The sequence below is a fragment of the Passer montanus genome, unplaced genomic scaffold (genome assembly GCF_014805655.1).
Source record: "Passer montanus isolate IOZ18808 unplaced genomic scaffold, ASM1480565v1 scaffold39, whole genome shotgun sequence".
Taxonomy (NCBI): Eukaryota; Metazoa; Chordata; class Aves; order Passeriformes; family Passeridae; genus Passer; species Passer montanus.
This window is the reverse complement of record NW_024368707.1, coordinates 2384456-2407366: the sequence shown is the minus strand read 5'-3', so window position 1 is coordinate 2407366 and position 22911 is coordinate 2384456. Positions and strand designations below refer to the sequence as shown.

Here is a 22911-nt window from a genome sequence, read left to right as displayed (position 1 = left end):
GCACATGCTTCTCACCCCCCTTGTGCAGGTAAAGGAATCAACCCAGGAGTTGGCTTGACCTTCTCCAAGTGGTGATAGACTAGCTTAAAAAAATAGTGAGAAAAAAATCCAACTGCATCGTTAACCAGGAAGCTATAGAGTATCAGTAAATCTAGACTTGCATCAAAAATACTTTTTGTCTTCTAAAAGAAGTCACCATCTTCTGTAATTTCATAGTAGCACTTTTTTCCCTCTCTAGTCCTGTGTGTACCTAATTCACAATGATGTCTTCATCTCTTCTTCCCATTTCTTACTTCAGCCCAATAAATGTCTTTACAAGGCAGACCATTTAAACACATGCATAAGTCCATTTCTGTTAAAAGGATCCTGAAGTAAAGGTTGAATTTTAATTATATCCTTGAATCCCATTTCATTCACACGTTTGAATTTAAGCATGAGCTCGAGTACGAGGTTTGAGGGTTCAAGGTTTAACATTAATGCTGTCAGGATGTGAAGCAGTGCTGTGCATCAGTTGTGTCATGTGGTCCATTGCACTGCTTGATGCCACATATGCACCCCTGCTCCAAATGTCAAGTACATGAAGCAGACTGTGTGTGCTTAGTGAGCAGCATTGCCCAAGGCAGATAAAAAATAGGTTTTATTTGAAAAAAATTGCAGTCTACAGGTGGATCTTCCAAAGGCAGATAAGGGTATGAATTTGCCAGGTAAATGAATCCTTGAAAATTTCTCTCTACTAATTACCAGTCCTTACTTCCCTTAGTGCTGACATGGATGCAAAGAGAAAGGATAAATCTGTCAGCAAGCTGAGAAAGAGTTTAAAGGAACTTCAATCAGAAAGTTTTGTTTTTCAGATGAACATATATTGTCATGGGTACAAAATGACGTTTCCTGAAGTGAAGGCCATTCTCATCCCTATCCAGAGCATTCCAACATACAGTAATATGTGTCTTAATTATGGTGTTCCTGTGTCTAAAAACGGCTCAGAAATTTCACTTTTTAGAGTTGTATAATCAAGTTGCTCCACCTTGCTATTAGGCATGAATGGCAGTCAGTGCTCCAGGGAAGCCTGAAATTGAAAGAGCAGCAGGTGGGGAGCAGTGGGTCAGGATGGGTATGCATTTAGGAGAGCTGTGTGGGGAGTCCAGAAGTAGAATAGCAGGAAGTGCTGTAAATTGGATTGAACACGTTGCTAGTGGACAGGGTGAAAGATTATACAGCATTTGTCTGTGTGACTGTAATGAGCTTTTTTCCCATAAAAGATTTGGGGAGAAAGTACTGTGTATGAATAGGGTCCCTTTAAGAAGCACTTTTAAAAGAGCTCATTTTCGATTCCAATCATGTATATGCCCCAGCAAGACTGTAGCCAGATGCTTGTAGATCTGAGGAAAACAGCCTTACCCTTTTCTTATCATCTACCAGAGATGACAGACTAAAAACTCAGTAGCACTTTCGATAACTTCTAACAAGAACTGAGATTTGCCTGGCTCCATTTGTCTGGTCAAGGCTCTATTTCTGCCATTTATCCCAGGGAGATTTTCAGCAGAACCTTACACTTAGTGTCTAAATTAATGATATTCCTTCCTTTTTGCCACGACAAAAACCACTCTACACTATATACATTATGCTAAAGTTTTTGTCATGGACACAATCTGTAAAAGCTTTTTCAGCTTCTTCATTTTGACAAGCTGATTCCATTAAACCCTTCCCAGTGATCACACTGGTGTGGTATACATGGGAGAGGTTGTTTGCTCACATGATTTTCCCTTCTTTGAAGCTAGGAAACAGTGATCATCTCTCAGGTTACACGTTATGTCTTTTTCCTGTCCCCAGGAAAACATATTTTGAGGGAACACAGTGTAGCTCTCTTAGTAAATTAGTCTTCTCTGTGATATAGTCATTAATTTTTCTTTAAGGCTCTTTTAGGATAGAGACATGGGCTTAGCTCTTAAAGTGTGTAGGTTGGTCTGTTGATATGTTTGTATTAAAAAGCTCTGAACACATGAGATATTTCTCAGTATTTTTTACCATTCCACTTGTACTGAAATGGAAATAGTTGAGTGCTTTGAATAACAAAACTCTCTAGTTTTTCCCAAATACATGGTTTACACTAAATCTTCCAGTGAAGGTCACCACAGTCTGGTGATACCTCTGCTGGATACCTTGCACTATTGGAAGTTTTAAAGGGGTCGGGACAGACACTGGTAGTTCTGATTCTTCCATACTGGCAAGCACTAGATGCTAGTAATAAAAACTGGAGCTAATAAGTGATAGAGCTGATAATGAAAAAAAAGGATGCTTTATTTTAAAATGCATTCTCTCACAGCTTACTTTCTAAGTGAGTTATTTTAATATAAATTTTTGGCAATAAGGAAACTTAAAATTTTGTGGCTAAAGCAGATAGGAGCCTGGAGGGGAATGAGATCCCTCAAAACCTGTGTTTGTCTTCAAGGAACGCTTTTTATCTGCCTTGGTTAAAAATGAACATGGTGTAGTGGTACTTCTTTATTTCACACTCAGTAAAGCCAGTAGGATGTTTTATGCCAGCCTCAGTGATGAGCACAGCCACCAGACTTTCTGGGGTAACTGTCAGTGCAGAATAGCATTGCTTACAGCCTGCTTTAGCATAAACCCAAAATCTGTCTCAGTAGGCTTCCAAGGGCATTGAAGCTTCTCAGATTCATTAATTCATAATTTTGAGTGCTTTTTGTTAGTTAGTTAGTTAGTTAGTTAGTTAGTTAGTTAGTTTGTTTGTTTGTTTGTTTGTTTGTTTGTTTTGCAACTGCTAATAATTTCACCTTCCTTCCTTGTCCAGGGCATTTCCACAGATACTCATATTTCTCAAGCTGACAGATTTCTGATCCCCCCCAGACTGAATAGCTGTGTATCTCAGCTTCCCATCTTACATGAACTTTATCTCCCTCATTTAAAATAGCAAAAGCACTGTCTACATGAACAGACCATTATCCTGGTTAGGTTGTTAAAGTTACTGTAATGCTGACTTTATTTTCTTGTAACAGTTCTGAACAAAATGTTTCCTTTGAAAGGTCTCAGACCTCTATCCTCCCAATTCCTAATCACAGTAATATCCAACCTCAAGGAGTCATTAGTGAAGACTCAAAAAATATCCTGTAACAAATCAGCTATGAAGAAATTGGCATAGTTTATCTCTCTGATTCATGTTCATATGAAAATAATGGGTTGCAAAATAAAGGTAGCATTTCTCTCATGCTATACAGTATCCATTGGATCCCAGTCTTTCCTTCCCCACCAACACATCTCCCAAACTAACCCTGAGTATAACTCCACAGTCACTTATGAGACAGGATCCATTTATAGAAGTGACATGTTCTTAGACTACAAAGCCATTTCATTGTGTTGCTTCTTAAACTGCTTCTATTTGGTCATGGTAAGCTGTTGCATTCTTAGATAAATAGGAAAATGGTATAATGATTATATTTAAATCCAACCCTTAAAGAGGGGTTTACATTTCTGGACCAAATGGATGCAGTGAACTGCATAAACTGAGTGTGGATGAGTTCTTGGAGTTGTTTCGTTTTGGCTTCATCTATGTGAAACGGACACTTAGCTTTGCAGGAGAGCTGATAAGTAGCACAAGCTATGTCTCACCACTAAAAGACTTTGTAAAATCTTGGTGTCTGCTATTTGGGCTTCAGCAATCAAAGGGATTTTCTTCACAGAAAGGAGCATGCAGGTGGCTTTTCAGGTTTGTGTGAGGATTTTTCTTCTCATTTGATGTGATACAGGTTCTAAACTGGGTATCAAAAGATGTGAGTTCATTTCATAGCTCTGCCTTAGTATTGATCAGCTTCAAAATCAGTTTAGCTGTCTTCTTTTCTTCTTTTATTCCACGAATTGGGAATAAGGACAATTACCCCTATAAAGCAAAAGGTGATGTTTAGCTCGTTGGGGGTTTGTTTGGGTTTTTTTACAAATAAAGCACCTGAAATTATGTATATTCAACTCCACAACTTTAAGTCACATTTGCTGCTCTCTGGATGAGCTGTATATATATATATGGATACTCTGTACTGTGTTAGGGAAAACTAGGAAGCTTGGAAAATCTGAGAAATTATTTAGTCTTTTATAAAACATATCCCACAATTCATTACAAGTATTATTTCTACTTGTTGACTGGGTCAGCAAATGAAATTACCAGGCTGAGATAGCCCAAGATGTTCAGGAGAGGAAGTTCAGGACTGGAACAAGAGTGTCACTTCTAAGCTAAGTCCTACTAGAGAGGGTGCTAGGAACTTGCAGTGTGACTTCTTTAATATTATGTTTGAGTTCTTCTTTAATATTATGTTTGAGTTTTCCCTTCAATTACATCTTGATTAAATCAACTACCCTGTCTCGTCCTCAATCTATATTATCAAATGGATACTCCAGTTAAGATAGAGTTGGTGAAAAGAAATTCCATCTAAGCTTCTCTGCTGTTGTACAACTTAAACTCCCTGCATCATCTCCTTGGTGATGAGGGTGAGGGAGGGAAGCATATCAAAGTTAAACTGACATAACAAGGATTCAGGGGAGGAGATGGTTTGAATATACTGGCAGTAAAACTTAGAATTGGGAACAGGTCCTGTAAAACAACAGTTTTATCATGTTTGGTGATAAGAGGGATCCAATTCTGTAGTGAGAGACTGCATTCTTGACACTTCAGCCACTCATCCCCATATGAAAGAGCAAAGAAAAGTTTGGTTGCCCTGAAATCAGTTTTCAGGGCACACATCACAGAATAGGATAGCACAGCATGCTACAGAATATGCTGTTCTGATACCAAATATGAAATGGAGTATTTTTAGTGGAGCTTTATAAGGTAGTTTTGATTTATTTTAATAGGCATAAATTGAAAAGAAACAGGTAAAAGATAAATTCCAAAGTATTGATTATGGCCTTGTAGAAAAAACAGTTGGTTCTCCTGGAAAACTTGGAAGAAACACATACTTAACCTGTCTTGTAGATGCTGTGGGCTTGACACTGTGCACAGAGGTACAGCTGCATGACCCTAGTGACTTCAGTGTGTCTGCAGGGGTTTGAAGGCAAGTGAAATCTTTCTGTAATGCTTTTAGTCTTATTCCAAGTGTTGTGCACTCTCCCAAGAGCACAGCTCATGTTCGAAACAGTACAAATTTTTTAAAAATTGAGCACAAGCCATATGTTCTCTTATCTTTCAAGGATTTGCTGCTCTTGTCTATGGTGTCTGTCAGGTTAAGATATTCCTATAGGTCTTCATAGAATCAGGCTGTGATTTCTTTATGATTAGGCAATCAAGATAACATCCTGACCGTTTCTTTAAATGATTGTGGCAATGGATCTGACGTGCCCACACTTCTCCATCATGATCTTGCTGCCACTTTGCTCATGATTTAACGAACACCCTCATAGTCAAGTCCTAAACCATGCAGCACGCACCAAAGAGAGCAAGCTGGATTTTTGAAGTCCAGTATAACTCCAGCCTAGGTCTTGACAGAACTCTGCTCATACCCTTTTTGCCCCACCAGCCATGCATGATGCAGACTCCCAAAATCCCTACACAGCCTTCCAGTCCCCTTGCAACTCAGGCTTAGCACCATTCCCAATTCAACTTAGCACTCCAGCCCAACCTGTTCTCCAGATATTGCAGTGCTCATACACTCAGCCAGTGCCCTTTAGTTCTGCTCTGCAGTGCCATCAGGGCAAAATGATATATCAGAGTACTTATGTCCCAAATTGAATGTTAGTCAGATGCTAAAATGAAAGAAATATTATGGAGAGTCAGCACATCTCACTGAGGAAATAAATTATGTGCAGTGGAGTGTCATGCCTCTTGGGACCACATATGATCCAAAGACACCATTTACAGAAGTGATCACAACACCAGTGGATTTATCAGTTCATGATAAAGGAACATTAATACCCAGAAAGCAAATAATAATTAGCAACAGAAAGTTCCCAACCAGTAACTTAAACTCATTTTTCAGGGTCACTTCCTCACATTAGTAGCCTATTTGTATGTATCACTAGATTTTATAGCAATTATCTCCTTATTAATAGCAACTTCACTAATTGCTATTATTAATAAAAATGCATTTAGTTCCTAGTACCTTGCTTTCTCATTTAACATTTTGGTTACTCAAGTGTCATCTGCCTAAATAATTTAGTATTATTCGATTGTATTTTCTCATGCTGTGCAGTCCAGTTTTGGAACTGCAGAATTCAGGACAGGTACTTGAGAAGGTGTAGGGAACAGGGACCATGCACTAGGACTGCAAACCTCCAAGCAGGGAAGCAAAGATGCTTCTTTGTTTGTCCACCTTGCAGTAAGGAGAGCACAAATTGATGTGGCCATGGTGTAACACACAGTTCCACTTCAACCATACACCCTCAGAACAGAAAATTGACCTGCAGGTATAATCAGAGCCAAGACATAATTTTGAATGTTTTATCCTGAAAGGCAGCCAAAATCTTTAGTTATATATCCTTGTATATTTTGGTTGATATGTTTTCTGTTTTCTTCTGTTTAAGATTTCAAAGCTGAGTTCTAAGTGCCAAGAGAAACCAACACAAAATATTTTATAAAATGAAAATGCTCAAATTGCTTCTGGACCATAAAGAGAACTCATCTGGTCAACAGCTGACTTCTCTTTTCTCTCTTTTGCAAGAGTGAAGAGGGAGCAGTCTCTTGCTGGGTGGGAACAATCCAGTCTCCATGCAGCCATTATTTTTCCAGTGCCATCTTTGCTCCTTCCCAGTCTCTTGATGGGAGGACACACAGCCACACAGTGAGGGAGAAGGGGATCAGGGGCCTGGGTGATATTACACACAGGAGCAGACAGCAGCTGCCACCAGAGCAGTGAAGCTGGATGATGGCACAGCCCCCTTGGGCAGTCAGAAAGGGGAATTAGGAGTTATTTTGGCAGTGGCCATCCCTTCCCAGGTATTCTGTTCCCAGAATTAGTTCCCTAGCAGTGGTCTCCTTGTCCAGGGTGGTGGTGGGCAGCAGGAGCAGGGCAGTGCTGTGGCTCTGGGAGGTGGTGCTGGGCAGCCTCCTTCTGCCAGCAGGCTGAGCTGGAGGCTGCACTGGCCAAGCACCTGCCAACAAAATGCCCTGGTTTCACTCATTGTAACAAATCTCTCAAAGATGTGGTTAGAGTCACAGAAAGATAAAAGAAGTACTATTCCAGGCCATCTTTTAAGTCATGATACATGCTCAAAATGCTACATTTGCATTATAAAACAAGAATATATTTAACCTTCCTTCTTCCTCGCTTTTTGGTAGCTTTGCCCTCACCCCGAGCCCCTTAAAGAAACTGCTGCTGAAGCTATAATGCGCTGTTGCTTCCAGAGAACTCTCCTGCTCTTCTTTTAAAGATGTCTTCTTCTGAGGTGCTTTGTATAGAGACTTTTCTTGACTGAAGTTCTTCTTAGGGACCAAGAGACCACTAATGGATGTTAATTAGAGTTCAGTTTACAGATGCAAGAGATTACTGTTCTTGTTTCATCTGTCTCATTGTTTTCACTGAGAACAGCTGTTAGGACTTATTTTGGGCTGAGTTACCTGTGAAATGAGTCAGCTTGATGTCTTTTTGCATTAGCTTACATATACATGAAAGTCCACATTTGGATTGGATTAATTTCTTTTGTCTTATCAAAACATATTATCCACCCTTTCTGGCAGGCAGAGTGTGCTGAAAAATCTATTCCATCGAGATTTTTCTTTTGTGTTTTCTAGTTGTGGGTCCGTGGAGTTTTCTGGCTTATAAAAGCATTTTTTTGGGTGTGCATTTGTAATGCTCATTTAAATTCTGTTTTCCCCAGTACATATTTGTTAATGGGGAAAAGACAAGGCTAAAATTATAGGCATTCTTAATTATAAAAGAAAATTTTAAAGTCTCCTTTTACTACCCTTAACAGCCGAAATTTAGCAATGGTATTAAATACAGTACAGACATTAAATACACTAGTGAAGAAAATGTAAGCTTGAGCTGTGTCATAATTCCTTTACACTATGTGTTAAGGTAGACAGCAAGGCATTCTTTCTTCAAATTTGAGAGAAGAAACAGAAGAGGAAACCTTTTCCTTTGTCTTTTGTGGACTGTAGCTTCTAAACAAACTGCCTTTGGAAAATGAGTGATGGAAATATTATCAATAAATTTTGATTCAAAATTGTTGTCAAGTCATCACTGCATTCTTCACAGAACCACAGTTTGGCTGTTTATTTCATTTAAAAGAGCATATGCAGTGGTAGTTGAGTAGATTTTTTTTTCCAAGTTCTTTCATGATGCATAGCAAAAATAGATATACATGTGGCAATGCATACAGACTTGTTAATTCTAATGTGCATAGAAAAACTTCTTGTCCTTTCCTAAAGATAATTTTATTTTGATTCTCCAGTATTGCAGACTAAGGGTTTATGCATGGCCATATAACTGGCTCTCAAGCTTTGCTGTGTCCTCTCCCATATGAGTTTTCTCCCTGCCTGCAATAAGCTGTCAGATATAAAACCATCTCCTCAGTTCAAACCTTTCCAAGTACTAGCTCCACTGAGTGATGTTCATTTCCTGTCTTCTTAAGCAGAGTAGCCAGCCCTTCTCCTCAGTCTTGCGTGAATGAAGGAGTCCATGAGGACAAGGGCTGGGCTGTGGAGCTTCCTCTTCTGGTGGGAGCACAGAGGTGAAGATGCAGAGCAAAAAAAGGAATGTGCCCTGTTAGCCTCTGCAAAGACTTGATTTCAAAAGGAGCAGGATTGGGCCTATGCACGGGTCAAGATCTGCTGCACTGCCTTTTCTCGGGTGTGCCTTTTGGACCATGTGTGTGCTGTGACACACTGCTGGTGTCATTATCAGTCCCCAGGCAGACACCAATGTGCAGTGCAGCCTGTTAATACAGGTTACTGAAATTCCAGATATTTTGACTGCTACAGAAGGTGATCACTTCAAGTAGCATGAGCACAGGGAGAAAAAAACAAGGGGGAACTTGAAGGTCATTTTCCTCTCTATGCTGGCACGATGATTTTCCTGATGTGGCCCCTTACCTCGCGTGTGACATTTGTGGCTAAGGTGTTGTCATATTTCTGGTATGCTAACGTAACATTTGACTGCCTTCCTCTGCATTCTTGTAATTAACTCCTAATATTAAAGCAGTTTCCATCTCTGGATTCCTCAGCAAGCTGATTGAAAGGCGATTTAATTGCACAGCATTGCCAAGAAACATGTTAGGTGATTGCTGGCTGTAGTAACAAGTAATGTGAAGGTAATAGCAGGTATCACAGGGACTAAGATTTTGCTGGCCATTAGCAGAGGTGACTTCAAAAAGCAGATGATAATTAGTATAGATTTCACTGAACCAAGTTTCCATCTGTTGCTAGTCACTGGATTTTGAGCTGCTCTCCTATTAAAGATTAGCATGTATGTTCCTGGATTCTCGATAGAAAGGACACTTAGGAAAAAAGGGTATAAATCAACAAATAACTGTGTAACCTGCAAAAATATAAATCTATGTTGATTAATCTGTGTTTCCTAAATTGCATACTAGATTGCAATTCAATCAAAGGGTAGGGGTCGTGTGACGTTTATGAACATTTATGGATGGTATAAGCACTCAGATTAAATGTCAAACCTGGTATTCAGTTTAGAATCATGTATTATTGTTATTCATTAATATATAAAAACAACAATTATATCCACTAAAATCCTCAATTTAATTTTGCTGCAATCTGTCTCTGCTGTGTCAGAGATGCAGTGCAGTGTCTTTGCCCCCTCAGATAATTTAAAGGGCTCCACTGAATTTCAGCCCAGTCTGTGCTTTTACCCTAGCATGGCACTGCCTCCATTTGGGCCCCTCTCAACTGAGGAATTCTCTAGTGAATTATTTTCTTTATCTTCCACCTTGATTAAATTTTAGTTTTCATGCTGAACAGGTGTAGTGCACCCAGAAAGGGAGGAGAGTCAAAACTCTTGATCTTAGATCCAGTTTACTGAGTATATTACACATGATAAAGCTGTACCCCTCACTGGCTCTGTATCAGTAAAGGTTGAAAATGCTTTGAAGCAAAACAGTCATCTTAGGATTATCTAAATTTGTTGTCAGACCTTCAAGTCTGCTTCTTCCCATTCTGGGGCTAAAGGGCTAACATTGCTCACCTTGGTGTGCTGCATTGCATCAGAGAGATCCTAAATCACTTTGCAAAAATGGAGCAGAATCACTGTCCCAATTTACTGCTAAGGCAGCACTTGAAGCAGGTTAACTCAAGCCACTTAGTGAATAAAGTGTAAGAAGCAGCTGAATGCCAATTGCAGAAATTACTTTGGCACCTAAGATGTTAGTGTTGCTGAAAGGAAGCAATGCTTAAGCTAACAAAGGCAATATATTTCATCACAGTTTACAGCCAAAATTTTGCTGACTTTCAATGAACTTCAACATGAATGCCTCAGTCACTTTTGAAAATTGTAGTTAGCATCATAAATCTATTATCTGTTTATATAATGTCACTCATACCACTGGTTTTCACCATCTTAACTTCCCATAAATAGAAGTTCTTTGGTGTCTAGGAACCTTATTCTCATTAAACTCGGGGGGACTAGATTCCTAAATAGCCTTAACATGTAGACTTTGCTTGTCTCTTAGTGTTTGTGATTTAAATGGAATTTATTCATGTAGCAAAGAAAGAGAAAAGGAGAAGAATCTGACCACAGTGAAGCAAAGACAGGTTTAAGATTAGCCCTTGGCTATTCTGTTCAATGGCCAAAGCATCTTCCAAGTAATCATGATTAATTAACACTAGGAATTCAACATTAAAAAAAGATCAGTGGATTCCATTTGTCCATTCAAACAGTCAGAGCTATAGCAGATTGAAAACAAGCGACATAAATAGACAGGTAAATATTCTGTTTATAACATAGAGAGATGGGGAAAATGGTCAGCTTTCTTCAATTTCATTTTCTTATGTTATTATATATTAATATGTCTTGAAGAAATCTACTGTGTTAATCTAATGTAATTAGGTTAAATGTCTCTAGTGACCAACAGTACCATATGATAAGAAGTTTCACCCCAGCATTTTAATGGTTCAGGTTCTGCTCATGGTTTCAATTAAGTCAGCATAATTGCACAAGGCAGTGAGAAAAGGATTTGGCCCATTTCTCTCCCGCATATGTGTTCTGCAGTTATCTAACCTGGAATGAATCACAGACACATCTTGTTTTTCCAGTACTTTACAGGGAAAATTTTGTTTTCATGTATTTTCTTTTGAACAAAACTGATAATCAAGTGTCCAGACCGGTTGCAATAATTTTTAAAATACAGTGTTTCAGTTCTGGTGATTTTGTGGATTCTGGTATGAAGCTTACTAGCGTATTGTGCCTGTCTGTAATTACCCTTTAGTTTTAATTAGACAGGACAATCTTGTTCATTTCTTAGAGCAAACTCGTTGGTAATGTTTGTGTAAGTCATTACTCAGCACCATAATCTCAGGCCATAATTTGTAGAATTCTTTGGCATCCATGTTGTCAAAATTGCTTGATGATTTCCCTTAAGAGACCTTGTTTTATGTTGCTCATAACAGAGCCAAACTCTAACCTCAGCCTAAAATTTTCCATTCTGTGTTTTCCCCCATACTTGATGCCTTCTGCTTTTTTTTTTTTTTTTTTTTAACTCTGGGACTCCAAGGCACATTTTTTTGGCTCCAACCTCATGGTTCTTCCCTGGTTTGTAGCTCGCTGTCCCATTTGCCCAAAACTCTGAAAGAAATACTACCAACTACCAGCTCCTAAGAGTGCTTCACTATCATCTATTACAGATGAATCCATAGACTTCCATGGTTAAGTCTTCAGGAGAAATTTAAGAGGAAAATAAGGGGTACGTGCTTAGGAAAGGAGATTTTTCTCCACCAGGAAAACTTCCGTCTTACAGTTCATTAGAATAATGGATTCTTGAAAGCAAGATAGTGACCTTCTCTTCACCAGCTTGATCTTGCTCGTCCTTTGATTTTATGTCATTTCAGCTTTTTATTCTGCACAGAATCCATCCTGTCTTCTGTCTCATGCAAATCTTCCTTACATGTGGAAGCAGTCAGCTCCTTTACAGAGAAATTTGCTGTTAAAAGGGCCTCTCTGGGTGGCCTGTCCAAAAGATGCTATAAGCATCTTGTTTCCTGCCCTGCAGTTTTTAGGATTATCTCTGCTCTTTGCTGCATTTCCTACACCTTCCTTGCAAACCAAGCCCTGGATTTGTACACATGCTTTCTCTTGCACTCTCTTCTACCAGGACAATAATTCCCACAAATAGTAGCTACAACTCTGAACAGATTTTCTGCCTGCCTTCCCTCTTTGTCTCTCTCCTGTGACAGCTCCTCTCTTTCCCTTCACTCTCTTAACTCAGGTTTATATTTCTCTGGGGTTTTTTTTTAATTGCTTTGAGGAGTGACACAGCTAATCTCACCCTGTAACTAGACAGGAAGCAGAAGTTGAGGGCCAGGTCTTAAGTGCTGGAGTACACCACATGGATACCATGGTCGTTTTCTACTGTGCTCCTGGTCCCCTGATAACAATCTTCTGGAGAACACTGTCTGGCCTGACTACCCAAATTTTTTTCAGCTTGGCAAAGGGAAGGGGAGGCAGGACTGATTTGTAGCTTTGAACATTTGGGGAGCATCTGCCTTTGTTTTCTGTGTCCAACAGGAGTGTGTCTTCTTGTTGCAATTCAGAGCATCAGGCTTCGATTAATTTTGTTTATTGCTTCATCCCAGGTTATTATGTTTTGGAAATAAATATGGAAATAAATATGTTGGCAGTAAAGCTTAGTTACTCCATAGTAGACCTGTAGTCTACCAGAAGTTTGCAAACCTTTAGCCATTCCACTTTCATGCAGTCTTTTTTTTTTTTCTTAGGGGTCTCAGGGTAACAAATCAATCAAGCCCAAGATACTGTGTTGACAGAAGGAACTAAGACAACACAATTTTTCTGTGCAGCTATCAGCTGTAATGTAAGCATTCTCAGCCCTAATAATAAGCCTAACCCCTCTTCTGTGAAGGTCAGGATCAAGAAGGCGAGTTCTGTTTCAGAGTGCTGTATCATCTGGCATGACTGCTAAGAAGGATGCTGTTCAAATCTGGCAGTGTTTTTGTGATAAGAGCATGTGTCCATAGGAGCCACAAGCCTATTTCATGGAGACTGTTGAACAGCCACCAGAGGATATTTAGTCTCTGCTGGCCTGGAATTATCCCAGGACTGAAAAGCTCCTCAGCCATTACCACTTTTCTCAGCTACATAGTTCTGGGGTCAGGTAGTTTCAAACTTCCAAGATCTATGTTTGTGAATTTAAAACTTTTTTTTTTCCTCTCCTGTGGGAATTGCCGGCATCTGTAAATCTCCTTGATCCCTGTTTTATATTGTTCCACTGGTATCATTTAGTGTGTTTGTTAACAATCTGATTTCCTTTTTTCTTTCTCTCTTCTCAGATCACTCACAATCAGTTTGTGGCCTTTCTCTGGAGGAACCTTTCCTTGTCTCTTGTGTAAGTACTTATAACATTCTATATTTTCATTGGTATAAGTTTTGCCTTTTCTTCAAGTTGCATCAAAGTCAGCCCAGGGCCTCTGTTGCTTCCCATGGTCACAGGACTCAATACTGAATTTTCATTTTAATGCAGTCTAAGATTTTAATGCAGTATCACCTTATGGGACTCAGATTTTAGTTCAGTGACATTGTGTGATTGATTCATCTGGAATTTATATGTGCAATTCTGGATGACAATATGGAAAATTTCTGGTTATATATGGGGATATACATGTTCTGATGGACGTTATGCTGTTGTGTTCTAGTTCAGAATGAAATATAAAGAATTCCATGCTGTGCAAGTGCAAAACAAGTACAGAAAACAGTCAGCTAGCATTGCAACCTATCCGTGCTGAAGTTTGACCCTGTGGTGAGGGACCCTTCCTTACCCAGTCCTGGCTGCTCTCTGAACTCCTCTTCTTATCTGAGTAGATTAAATGTTCTGTATTCTTATTGACATCCAACAGTATCAGGATTAAGGATCTGTCAGCAATTTCTTTGGAAGGTGTTATGCAGGGGTCTTTTCTCACCTAGTCACATTCACTTGAGTTTTTCTGCTGCTATGTAGGTTGGTGATTCACTGACCTTTTTAACTGAAGAAAATACTATGTTTATCCAGATAATTGTGTTTTCAGGAACCAGAACAGGAAGAATTAATTTTTTCATGGTTTAAGTTTTGGTTTTTTCCCTTTTTGGGGGGGAATAAGGGATGGAGCCTTTGGGAGTTTGTTTGTTTGTTATCATTTGAGTTTTAATTTTGTCAGATTCTGACATTTGATGGTTTTGCGCATTTGGAACAAAAACTCACATTTTTCTGGGATTCCTTCATACAAATTGGCAGTGAAATCTAGTGCTTTTGAAACAATGACTCTTCTTGTTGAAATATAAGGGGAAATATAGCACTACCACTTCATAATATTTACTATAGTTAAGTAAAGACAGACCAAAGTTTTCCAAATGTCCACAAGCATTTTAAGCCACTGTTTTGGGATGTCCAAGCTGAAGCTATTTCATGAATGCCAAAAATAATGAAGGCTTTTAAATTTAGGTTTAGAACTCCACGCCCAAATATACCTGGACTTTGTGTTACTTCACATCTCTACTTTGCAATTTAAATTCATGTCTCTTACCTGTTTAGAGATAAAAGTAGATGACTGTTAAAGTGCTGCCTGGAATTAAAAAAAAAAACAAAAACAAAACAGCACAGTAAGAGAAATAGCTCTTTCATATTTAGGAGAGGGATTAAACCTGCAAATCTGTAAATTTATATTCAAGTTCTGTTTTGATTGTTGGTATTTCTTTAAAGGGATGTGAAAGTGCAAATGGACATTCATAATTTTTCAAGGTGTTTGAAACCATGAAAGAGCTTTTTTTCCCCAATACTAGACCTAAAATATGTGGGTTTAACATTTAAAGTTGACCCACTACTTTTGCAGTGCAGAAGGAAACTGCACTCTGCCTTCTCCCCCACCCTGTGGGCAAAAAGTGGAAATTTGCTGCAGCGGCTGCAAAAGGTGGTATGACAATGCCAGCTCCCAAGGAGACGTATTTGAGTTGACCTATCATGCCTATGGTGTCCCCATATTTCTTTCCCTTCTCGTTTGCCTTTCATTATAAGGTGTCCCAAATCTGTAATTTACAACATGCTGCTCCAGTTTTGCTCTGATATATTTGCTACAAATAAGTAGGAGCCTATGCGTGTCCATAGCTGCCCGTGGCGGTGTCAGGCCTGCAAGATGAGGGGAGCAGAGGCATCCAGAGAATGCAACACGGCTTATGTCTAATGTGACATTTATTTGACTCAGAAAGGCAATTGATTAAAGGCCCATCGGATCTTTGCCATCATGTATTATGTATTTATCCAGCAGGGGCAGTTTATAACGGCCCCTGACAAATCCTATTACTTTTGTTGCAGTACTTCATAATATCAATAAAAAGCATTAATGATACTCAGGAACGGGAAGCGTTAACACAGCTTGTGTTAACGCTTCCCACAGCAGTGGCAAAACCATTTTTGTCTGTGGCAGACACCATGTGCCTTCAACATTTGCACAAAGGCACCAGTTTAATATGGTTCTACCTCTGCAGGACAAGGCAGTTAGGTGGAAGCAGCAAGCTGGCTTCATGATAGGTAGGCATGTGGAAACCTGAAGCTGAAATCCCTCTTCGAAGGTGCTTTGCTGTGTGACCGTGCATTTGTTTTTTCCCATCTGGCTGCCTTTGTTTCTTGACATGTAGAATCACGTGTTCTCTTTCTTCTTTAGATCTGGCTTATTCCACAGCCAAGAAGGGCTTCTTGGTGCTTCTCCATTCCTAAATTAGCAGGCTCCATAGGAGCCCAACTATATCTCAGGCACAGAGATATGTATTGGCCCTCCTCTTTATCTCTGGAATGCAGGTCCTTCAGGCCATTGATAATCTGGGTTCTTTTTGGTAGCAGAAAAAGTGTAAATGGGACATTCTTGCATTAGAAGCTGTTAATGGTACCTGACAAACATGTTTCTGATCTAGATAAGTGATTTGTTCTGCCCTCTGTCTCAGTGTCCAGCACTGGGCTCTCTTTTCATATCCCTTCCCAGAACTTGCTGCTGATTCAGTCTTCATCCTTCTCCCTGATGTTACATACACATCTGCCTAATTATATGGCATCGGGGTTTTGGAGGTGGAAGGATTTCATAGATCTCCCCACCCAGACTATATTCCCGCTTAAAAGGAATACAGTTAATCTCTGCTCCCCTTGAATGTCCCCAGGACTTCAAGAGACACAGGTATATTCCTTGTCAAAATCATTCTTTTCATGGAAGAAGTTTTCCAACCAGCCTGTAGCAGTATGGATAAGGTGCTTTACAGTAGAAGAGATAGCTACATAGGATAAAGAGTGACAGAAGGACACTTGTTTAACTTGCAGAGCACTACCTGTTCAGATGGAACCCATACAATGTTGAAAAGTTATCTGCTGTTAGCATTGGTAAATGCAAATCAGAAGTGCACCAAAGTCATCCAGATACAAGGAGGTTGCAGGACGTCTGTCCATCTTGTTTAAATAGATTTCTGATGTAACCAGGTTGTACTGAGCTCCAGCATCATTCCTACCAGACTGAGCACTGATTCTAATTCTTGTTACTTGACATCCTGGTTTAAAAAAAAAAAAAAAAAAGGAAAAAGTGCAATTTATTCCCCAGCTTCATGAAGACATATTTGGTCAAGTAATGATGACCTAAGGGAAGCTGAGAGGCATCTCACTGATCTCATCATAGTTATGAGAACCATCCATCATATGGTCAATGATTTGTAAGTCAAAAGACACCCAGCAGTATTCCAGCCTGCCAGTAGCCAGTTTCTGAGAATCCTTATTGACTTTACCAGACGTGATGATGCTCAAATAATCTCTGATATCTATGTATATGTCCCTGCTTTGGTACTTGTTCACCACCAAACTGTCATCTGTTACCACTCTGAACCATTATCGTCAAGTAGCAACTAATGAGTCCCCTCTGAATCCCTTTATCTGGTTCTGTGCTTAGTATTGCTTTGCAGATGAGGGAACAGCAACAAGGATTGCTACATCAGGAACAGGGAGGAGGCATCTTTTCTCAGGTTTCTTAAGAAGCTTTCCCTTACTTGAGAAGAGGATAATAACCTCCAGGTCAAGCTTATTCATGAATCAGAAATGAACATTTGCAAAATGCCAAAAAAGTCTACATGTAATAAGCCTTATGTTTACAACAGCTTTCAGGAGTTAGAGTTTTTCAAGAATGATCATAATTAATGTAATAAATAGGCATGTAAATTATCCAGAAGAATCAGTTGATCTGCTTATGAAAATAAGGAGGTTTAGGAAGGTAATGGTCACCTAAACAGCAATCTGAGACAGGAAAGGAATATTTTTTTTCCCCAGCTATTACGTGTCTGTTGAAGGGAAGGGAATGTTCCAAAAAAGAAAACAACATGGGCAGAGGCAAATGAGAGAAATGGTGAAACAGCCTCAAAATGGCAGCAGAGCTGAAATTCTACTCTGGTGTATTTATAGAAATGAAACAGTATAACCAAGAGCACACCTTGGGATGAGTGTCCTTGAGCAGTGCCACAATTTTAACCTTTATTCTTTATCAGAAGATGTAGACGTCAAATAAGCAATAGATGTGTAGGGAAAAAGACCCTCATTATTTTAAAAAATCTGTCAAAGTTCACAGTTTGTTTTAAAACATCTGTCATAAAAATAGACCAAATACCCTGAAAACTCAAGATGTAGCCAGATTTACAAAAAGGGGCAAATTTTGGTCCTAGTTTTTCATTCAAGAATTAGTTTAAGTGTTGGCATTCAAATTGTTTAGCAAGTAATAAAGGCTGCACATATCTGTGAAGTTGATGTGTGGATTACAGTAGAGGCATGTGTGCAACCTGCCTTCTAATTGCAATACCTACAATATATCCACTGGTGCTGGATGAGATTGAACTCAAGATTGGGCAGCATAACAGCTGAAAATGTCACACCTTTCTGTCATTATACATACTAGCAACGTCTTTGTTCTGAGTTATTTTTCATTTACTTCGTGTAATATAAGGCATTGAGTATTAGCTAGTTTTTAAATATTACGCAGTACAAAAGGGAAAAAAATTGAGTTTAACTAGACAGTTGTAGGAGCATAATATTTTTGGTTTAACTAGGAAAAAAAAAACGGAGACAGAGGAAATGGAGTTGTTCAATGCACTTTTACCCCACATTGGTATAATTTAATATATTTGGATGGAAAAGACCACCTTTCTGAAGCAGTAGCAGCATTCCTACAGCAGTTTGAACGTCAACCACCAAAATATTAAGACAGACCAGTTTGTTAGGTCAAAATCACTGTGCAAAATGGAAACAACTACAGAGTGCAGCAGTTTTTCAGAATATTCCCTTTGTAGTTATGGTAAATTATCTTCCAACTTTGACAACCACATTGCTCTTCTACAGATATATCACCAAATGTCTTTTTCTTTTCTGAGCTTTACTGAGTCCTTCTCCTAGTGCAGAAATCCTCTCTGCACCCTGCTTTATAATCATGTTGTGTGTCTGCCTCCATCCAATGTAGGGTAAAAATGGTACCGAGAACAAGTTGTGCAGGAGGAGTGGTTGTTACAAAACACAATGTCCAAAAATAGTATGTTTCCCATAAGTCACCTTCTGATCAAGGCATTGTAGATTTGCCTTTTGAAGTGAGATATGAATACTCAGGGAGGTCCAAATACCTGCCCATGTGCTCATGTTCATGCTGAATGTCCCATGTGTGAAACACCACAATGGAAAATGAGCTTGTAAGAGGATTTTCTCCATCTCCTTTTCCTCTCTACCACTCCCACTTAAAAAAAGAAGCAAATCATCTGCCATGTAGCTTCGTGAAGGCTGTTTTGCCTCTTGGTGGGAATGGGGGCTCTTAGACATAAAAGATCTCAGCGTATTGAAAAATAATGATTCTTTCCTCTGAAGTTCTTGTTCAGCTTGAAGCTTTCCATCATTTTGGATGATAATATCATGCTGCATATGGTTCACAAATTCAGCCCCCCAGCTAATACTTTCATTTCATGTGTTTGCATGCCCAAAATATTAGATTTTTGCACACCACCGAAAGCAAATGCTTTTGGATCTGAATAGATCTTGCTGTCTCCCATTCCATCATACTGAGTTTTAAGTTTAATAGAATAGCTGTATCAGTTTTCTGAATTATGTTTTCTAATGTTTTAGCTTCTTAAGCATACTCTAAACAGCTTGAATTTTCAAGGACAAAATTGAAATCTCAACTTCAAATAGCATGCAATTTAGAAGTATTCGTGCTTCACCCAATCACCAAAGTAAGGATCACTTGCAACATTTGGATCTGGGTGTGTATTTAAATTTCATATTTGTCCATCCACATATTCTGGATGTCTGTAAAGAAATTAATTGCTTTTCAATTTTTGCAGAAAATCCACTTCTACTTTAAAGACAAAAAATAATTTGCAGCATTGTGGATGCTCTGCAATATGCACTGAAGGTTGTGAAGGAGAACTACAATGTGTGATCAGCATATAACCAGCTCTGAAGAATTAAGGTTTTCTGACACTGTTTTTAATTTTTGCATTTAAAAAATATTTTACATTTTGAGGTTTAGGGCAAATTTCTTGTGTGAATGTCTGTGAATGCTTAACAGAGTCCAGTCATGACATTAAATATTTAAATACTACCACAAAAGACTAAAACAAAAAAATGCACCTTGTCTTCCAGTGAACTTTGTTGAAAAGATAGCAATTTTAGTCATTCAAATACCTGCAGACTGAGAAATGCCCCAGGGAAGATTGTCAAAAATCCTGTTTTTTCTTAACTTGTTGAAAATAGTTTGGTGGATCTTTTATTGTGGAGCCTGCAATTTAATCTCACATTGATACTGTGACTTCTGTGGCAATGTCTTCACATTCCATCTTGGCTTGTGCCAGTGCAATGTTGCCACTCTGCTAGTGGGCAGCCCAGCTTTTCCTGTTGCAGGTATTTACAAAGTGTCATGGCGTGACTGGATCTAGAAAAGCATGTAGTGTGTTAAGGGAGAAAGGGAGAAGCAGTGCTTTTGTAAATGCTTCTGATCACCAAATATTTCTCCTCCACATCTTACTCCAGCAACATTTTCTTGGAAGGCAGGATCCAGCATTCAAAGGCATTCAGCAAGATTTTGTAGATGAATGGGCATCCTGTTCTGGGAATAAGAATATTTTAAAAGCATGAAACTTAACTAGATATTTAATTAAACTATACAAGTAAACTGCTGAGAGAGTTGGAGCATCTCTGAATATCCCAAAGAACTGAGACAGAGTAATAACATTTGAACATTACAGGAGAATGAGGACTAAATATTGTTAATGAGCAATTTATTGGTGTTGATTGATCCTTTTATAGCTGTTAAGCATGTCCCCACTTTTTCTTAATCTGTTTGATTAGGAAATCCCTTTGCAGGGCTATGTAAAGAAATGTTACCTGCTCCACCCAAATATTATTACATAGAAAAAACTATTTTATTTAACTAAACAATTGTGGAAGTATAGCTTTCACCTTGCCCAATAAGTCTTCCTTCCCCACCGCTCAATCTCCCCTTCAGGTAAGCAGTAGCTCACCTTACAATCCTTTTGCACATCTTGATAAACTCATAATTTCCCTTGTGATACTGTATCAAATGCTCTACTGATAAATTAAATTTACTGCATTTCCTTTGTCTGGATAATCAGTTATCTTATCAAAGAAAGTTATCAGGTTAGTCTACTACAAACTACCTTTGGCAAACTCATGTTTTGTTTCATCCCATTTTCCATTTACCTACATGTCTTTTTCATTATTTTTTCCTTCAACATTTGCTGCACACATGCTGTTGAAGCTCCTGATGTTACATCAACATCAAACAGGTGTAAGTGAGATCAGAATCAGTTTCAATACGCTGTAGTACAGCCTTGCAAAAGCCTATTCATTCTCATGACTGCAAAAAGCTACTTTCTCATCTGGCAGACAAGTAAAACATCAATTTTATTTTTCATTGTCATTAAAGCAAAGGGCAGGTGGGCTGATTTTAAGCCTTGGCTGGTGAATGTTTGCAGTGATGTGCAAAAGGGTTTCTAGAGATAGGATCAGAGACATCTACCTGCACATTAGAGTCCTTGGACACTTGCATCAGAAAAACCTTAATGTATGTATCAGTAATGAAAATCTTAATTAAGAATGCTGCATCATTGTCCATGAACACTCTTTCTTTCTCTGTGTGTGAAGCTCTTTGTGTATTGCAGCATCTACCTGGTCCAGACAGACAGAGCCCTCAAAGAGTGTGTCTGGAAGATCTCTTGGTTATTAACAACTAGCAAATGGCAAACTCTTGCTCTTCTTTTGTCTCAGCACTGAAACTCAGATTAGTCGAGGATACAGTGTAACTTGGGAGTTTGTTTGGACTTTTTCTATGGCTTTTTTCCACTTCATTGTTATACTAGTGGGTTTGAAAATCCAGTAGCATTGATTAGAAATGAATGATGTAACTTAGAGCTACCAAAATGTGCACAGACTATTTACCCAAGAGTATATCTTTTCCTTTAGGAGCAATGCACTTGCCTGGTCCATGTACTCTATGCACAAAAAAGTACACCAATGGATGTGCCAACTGTGATGTTAATCTCCCTAAATGCAGAAGATTTAAAGTGAAGGCTCCCAGAGCAACCTTGCCTCTGCCCCTTGCTTACGATAGGGTCCCTTACTGATCCCTTGGCTTTCCAAGGCAGACAGTGCAGAGACAAGACAGGGAGAACAGAGAGGAACTGCATGAGTTTTTTCCCTGTAACTGTATTCCAGTGACATTTGTTTATTGAGCACTGCTTGTATGTTTGATGTGGTTTGAAACAGATCCAGAAAACCTCTCCAAGTAGTGGACATACAACTGATTTATAGGTGTACAAATAATGTAAGGTAAGGAGGAGCACATGCACCCACACACACTTTTGCCAGAGTTGTATCTTTTGCTTCCAGATGAGTCAGGCTGTCTTCTCAGATTCACTGTCATGTCACTGACACTGGTGGTTTCTGTGGACTCACACCTGCATATGTCCCACAAAAGGCAGGAGCAGGAGATGTTGCTGTTTGAATAAGAAACAGCTATGGAGTCTGTTGTTCTCTATGTAGATCATCACAGTTGAGACCCATAAAACAACCTACCCATGCAGTGACTTGATTTTTTCATCCTTAGAAAGAATTCCTCCAGTCTGACAGAAGAGTTCATGCTGAAGCCAGTAGTTCATGCAAGGCACAAAAGCTGCATATGACTTTATATTGTCATATAAAAAAAAGTTCTGAGAGTGAAGCCCATGTAATCCAATAATCCCTCAGACTACAGCTGCTGTTTCAGCCTTCATTAATATTCTCAAAACCAACACTTATTTCCGTAAGACATCAGAAGCTGAAATATTCCAGATTAAATAAAGTGGGATTGAAAAGTTATTAGTGGACTGGAGGATGCCTCTTACATGGAAAGGTTGAGGGAGCTGGCCCTGTTTAGCTTTAGGAAGAGATGGCTGAGAGGGAATGTTATAAAGGTATATAAGAACAGCAGTGTGTCCTTGTGGCCAAGAAGGCCAGTGGGATCCTGGGGTGCATCAGGAAGAGAATTGCCAGCAGACCGAGGAAGGTGGTCCTGCCCCTCTGCTCAGCCCTGGTGAGGCACATCTGCAGTGCTGTGTCCAGTTCTGGGCTCCTCAGGACAGGAGGGATATGGAGCTCCTGGAGCCAGTGCAGCAGAGGATGACAAAGATGATTATGGGACTGGAGCATCCCTCTTAGGAAAGGCTGAGGGAGCTGGGCCTGTTCAGCCCCCAGAAGAGA

The 22911-nt window shown here is 39.2% G+C and overlaps 1 protein-coding gene across 18 annotated transcripts in view; it reads left to right on the top strand.

Moving 5' to 3' along the window:
- ZBTB20 (zinc finger and BTB domain containing 20) overlaps positions 1-22911 on the top strand; it is a 473219-nt gene that overhangs the window by 346073 nt on the left and 104235 nt on the right. For all 18 annotated transcript variants that reach the window (XM_039717811.1, XM_039717807.1, XM_039717813.1 and 15 more), the window contains one exon: positions 13457-13512. In XM_039717811.1, the coding sequence (XP_039573745.1) occupies positions 13457-13512 (56 nt within the window). The remainder of the gene's footprint in view (positions 1-13456; positions 13513-22911) is intronic.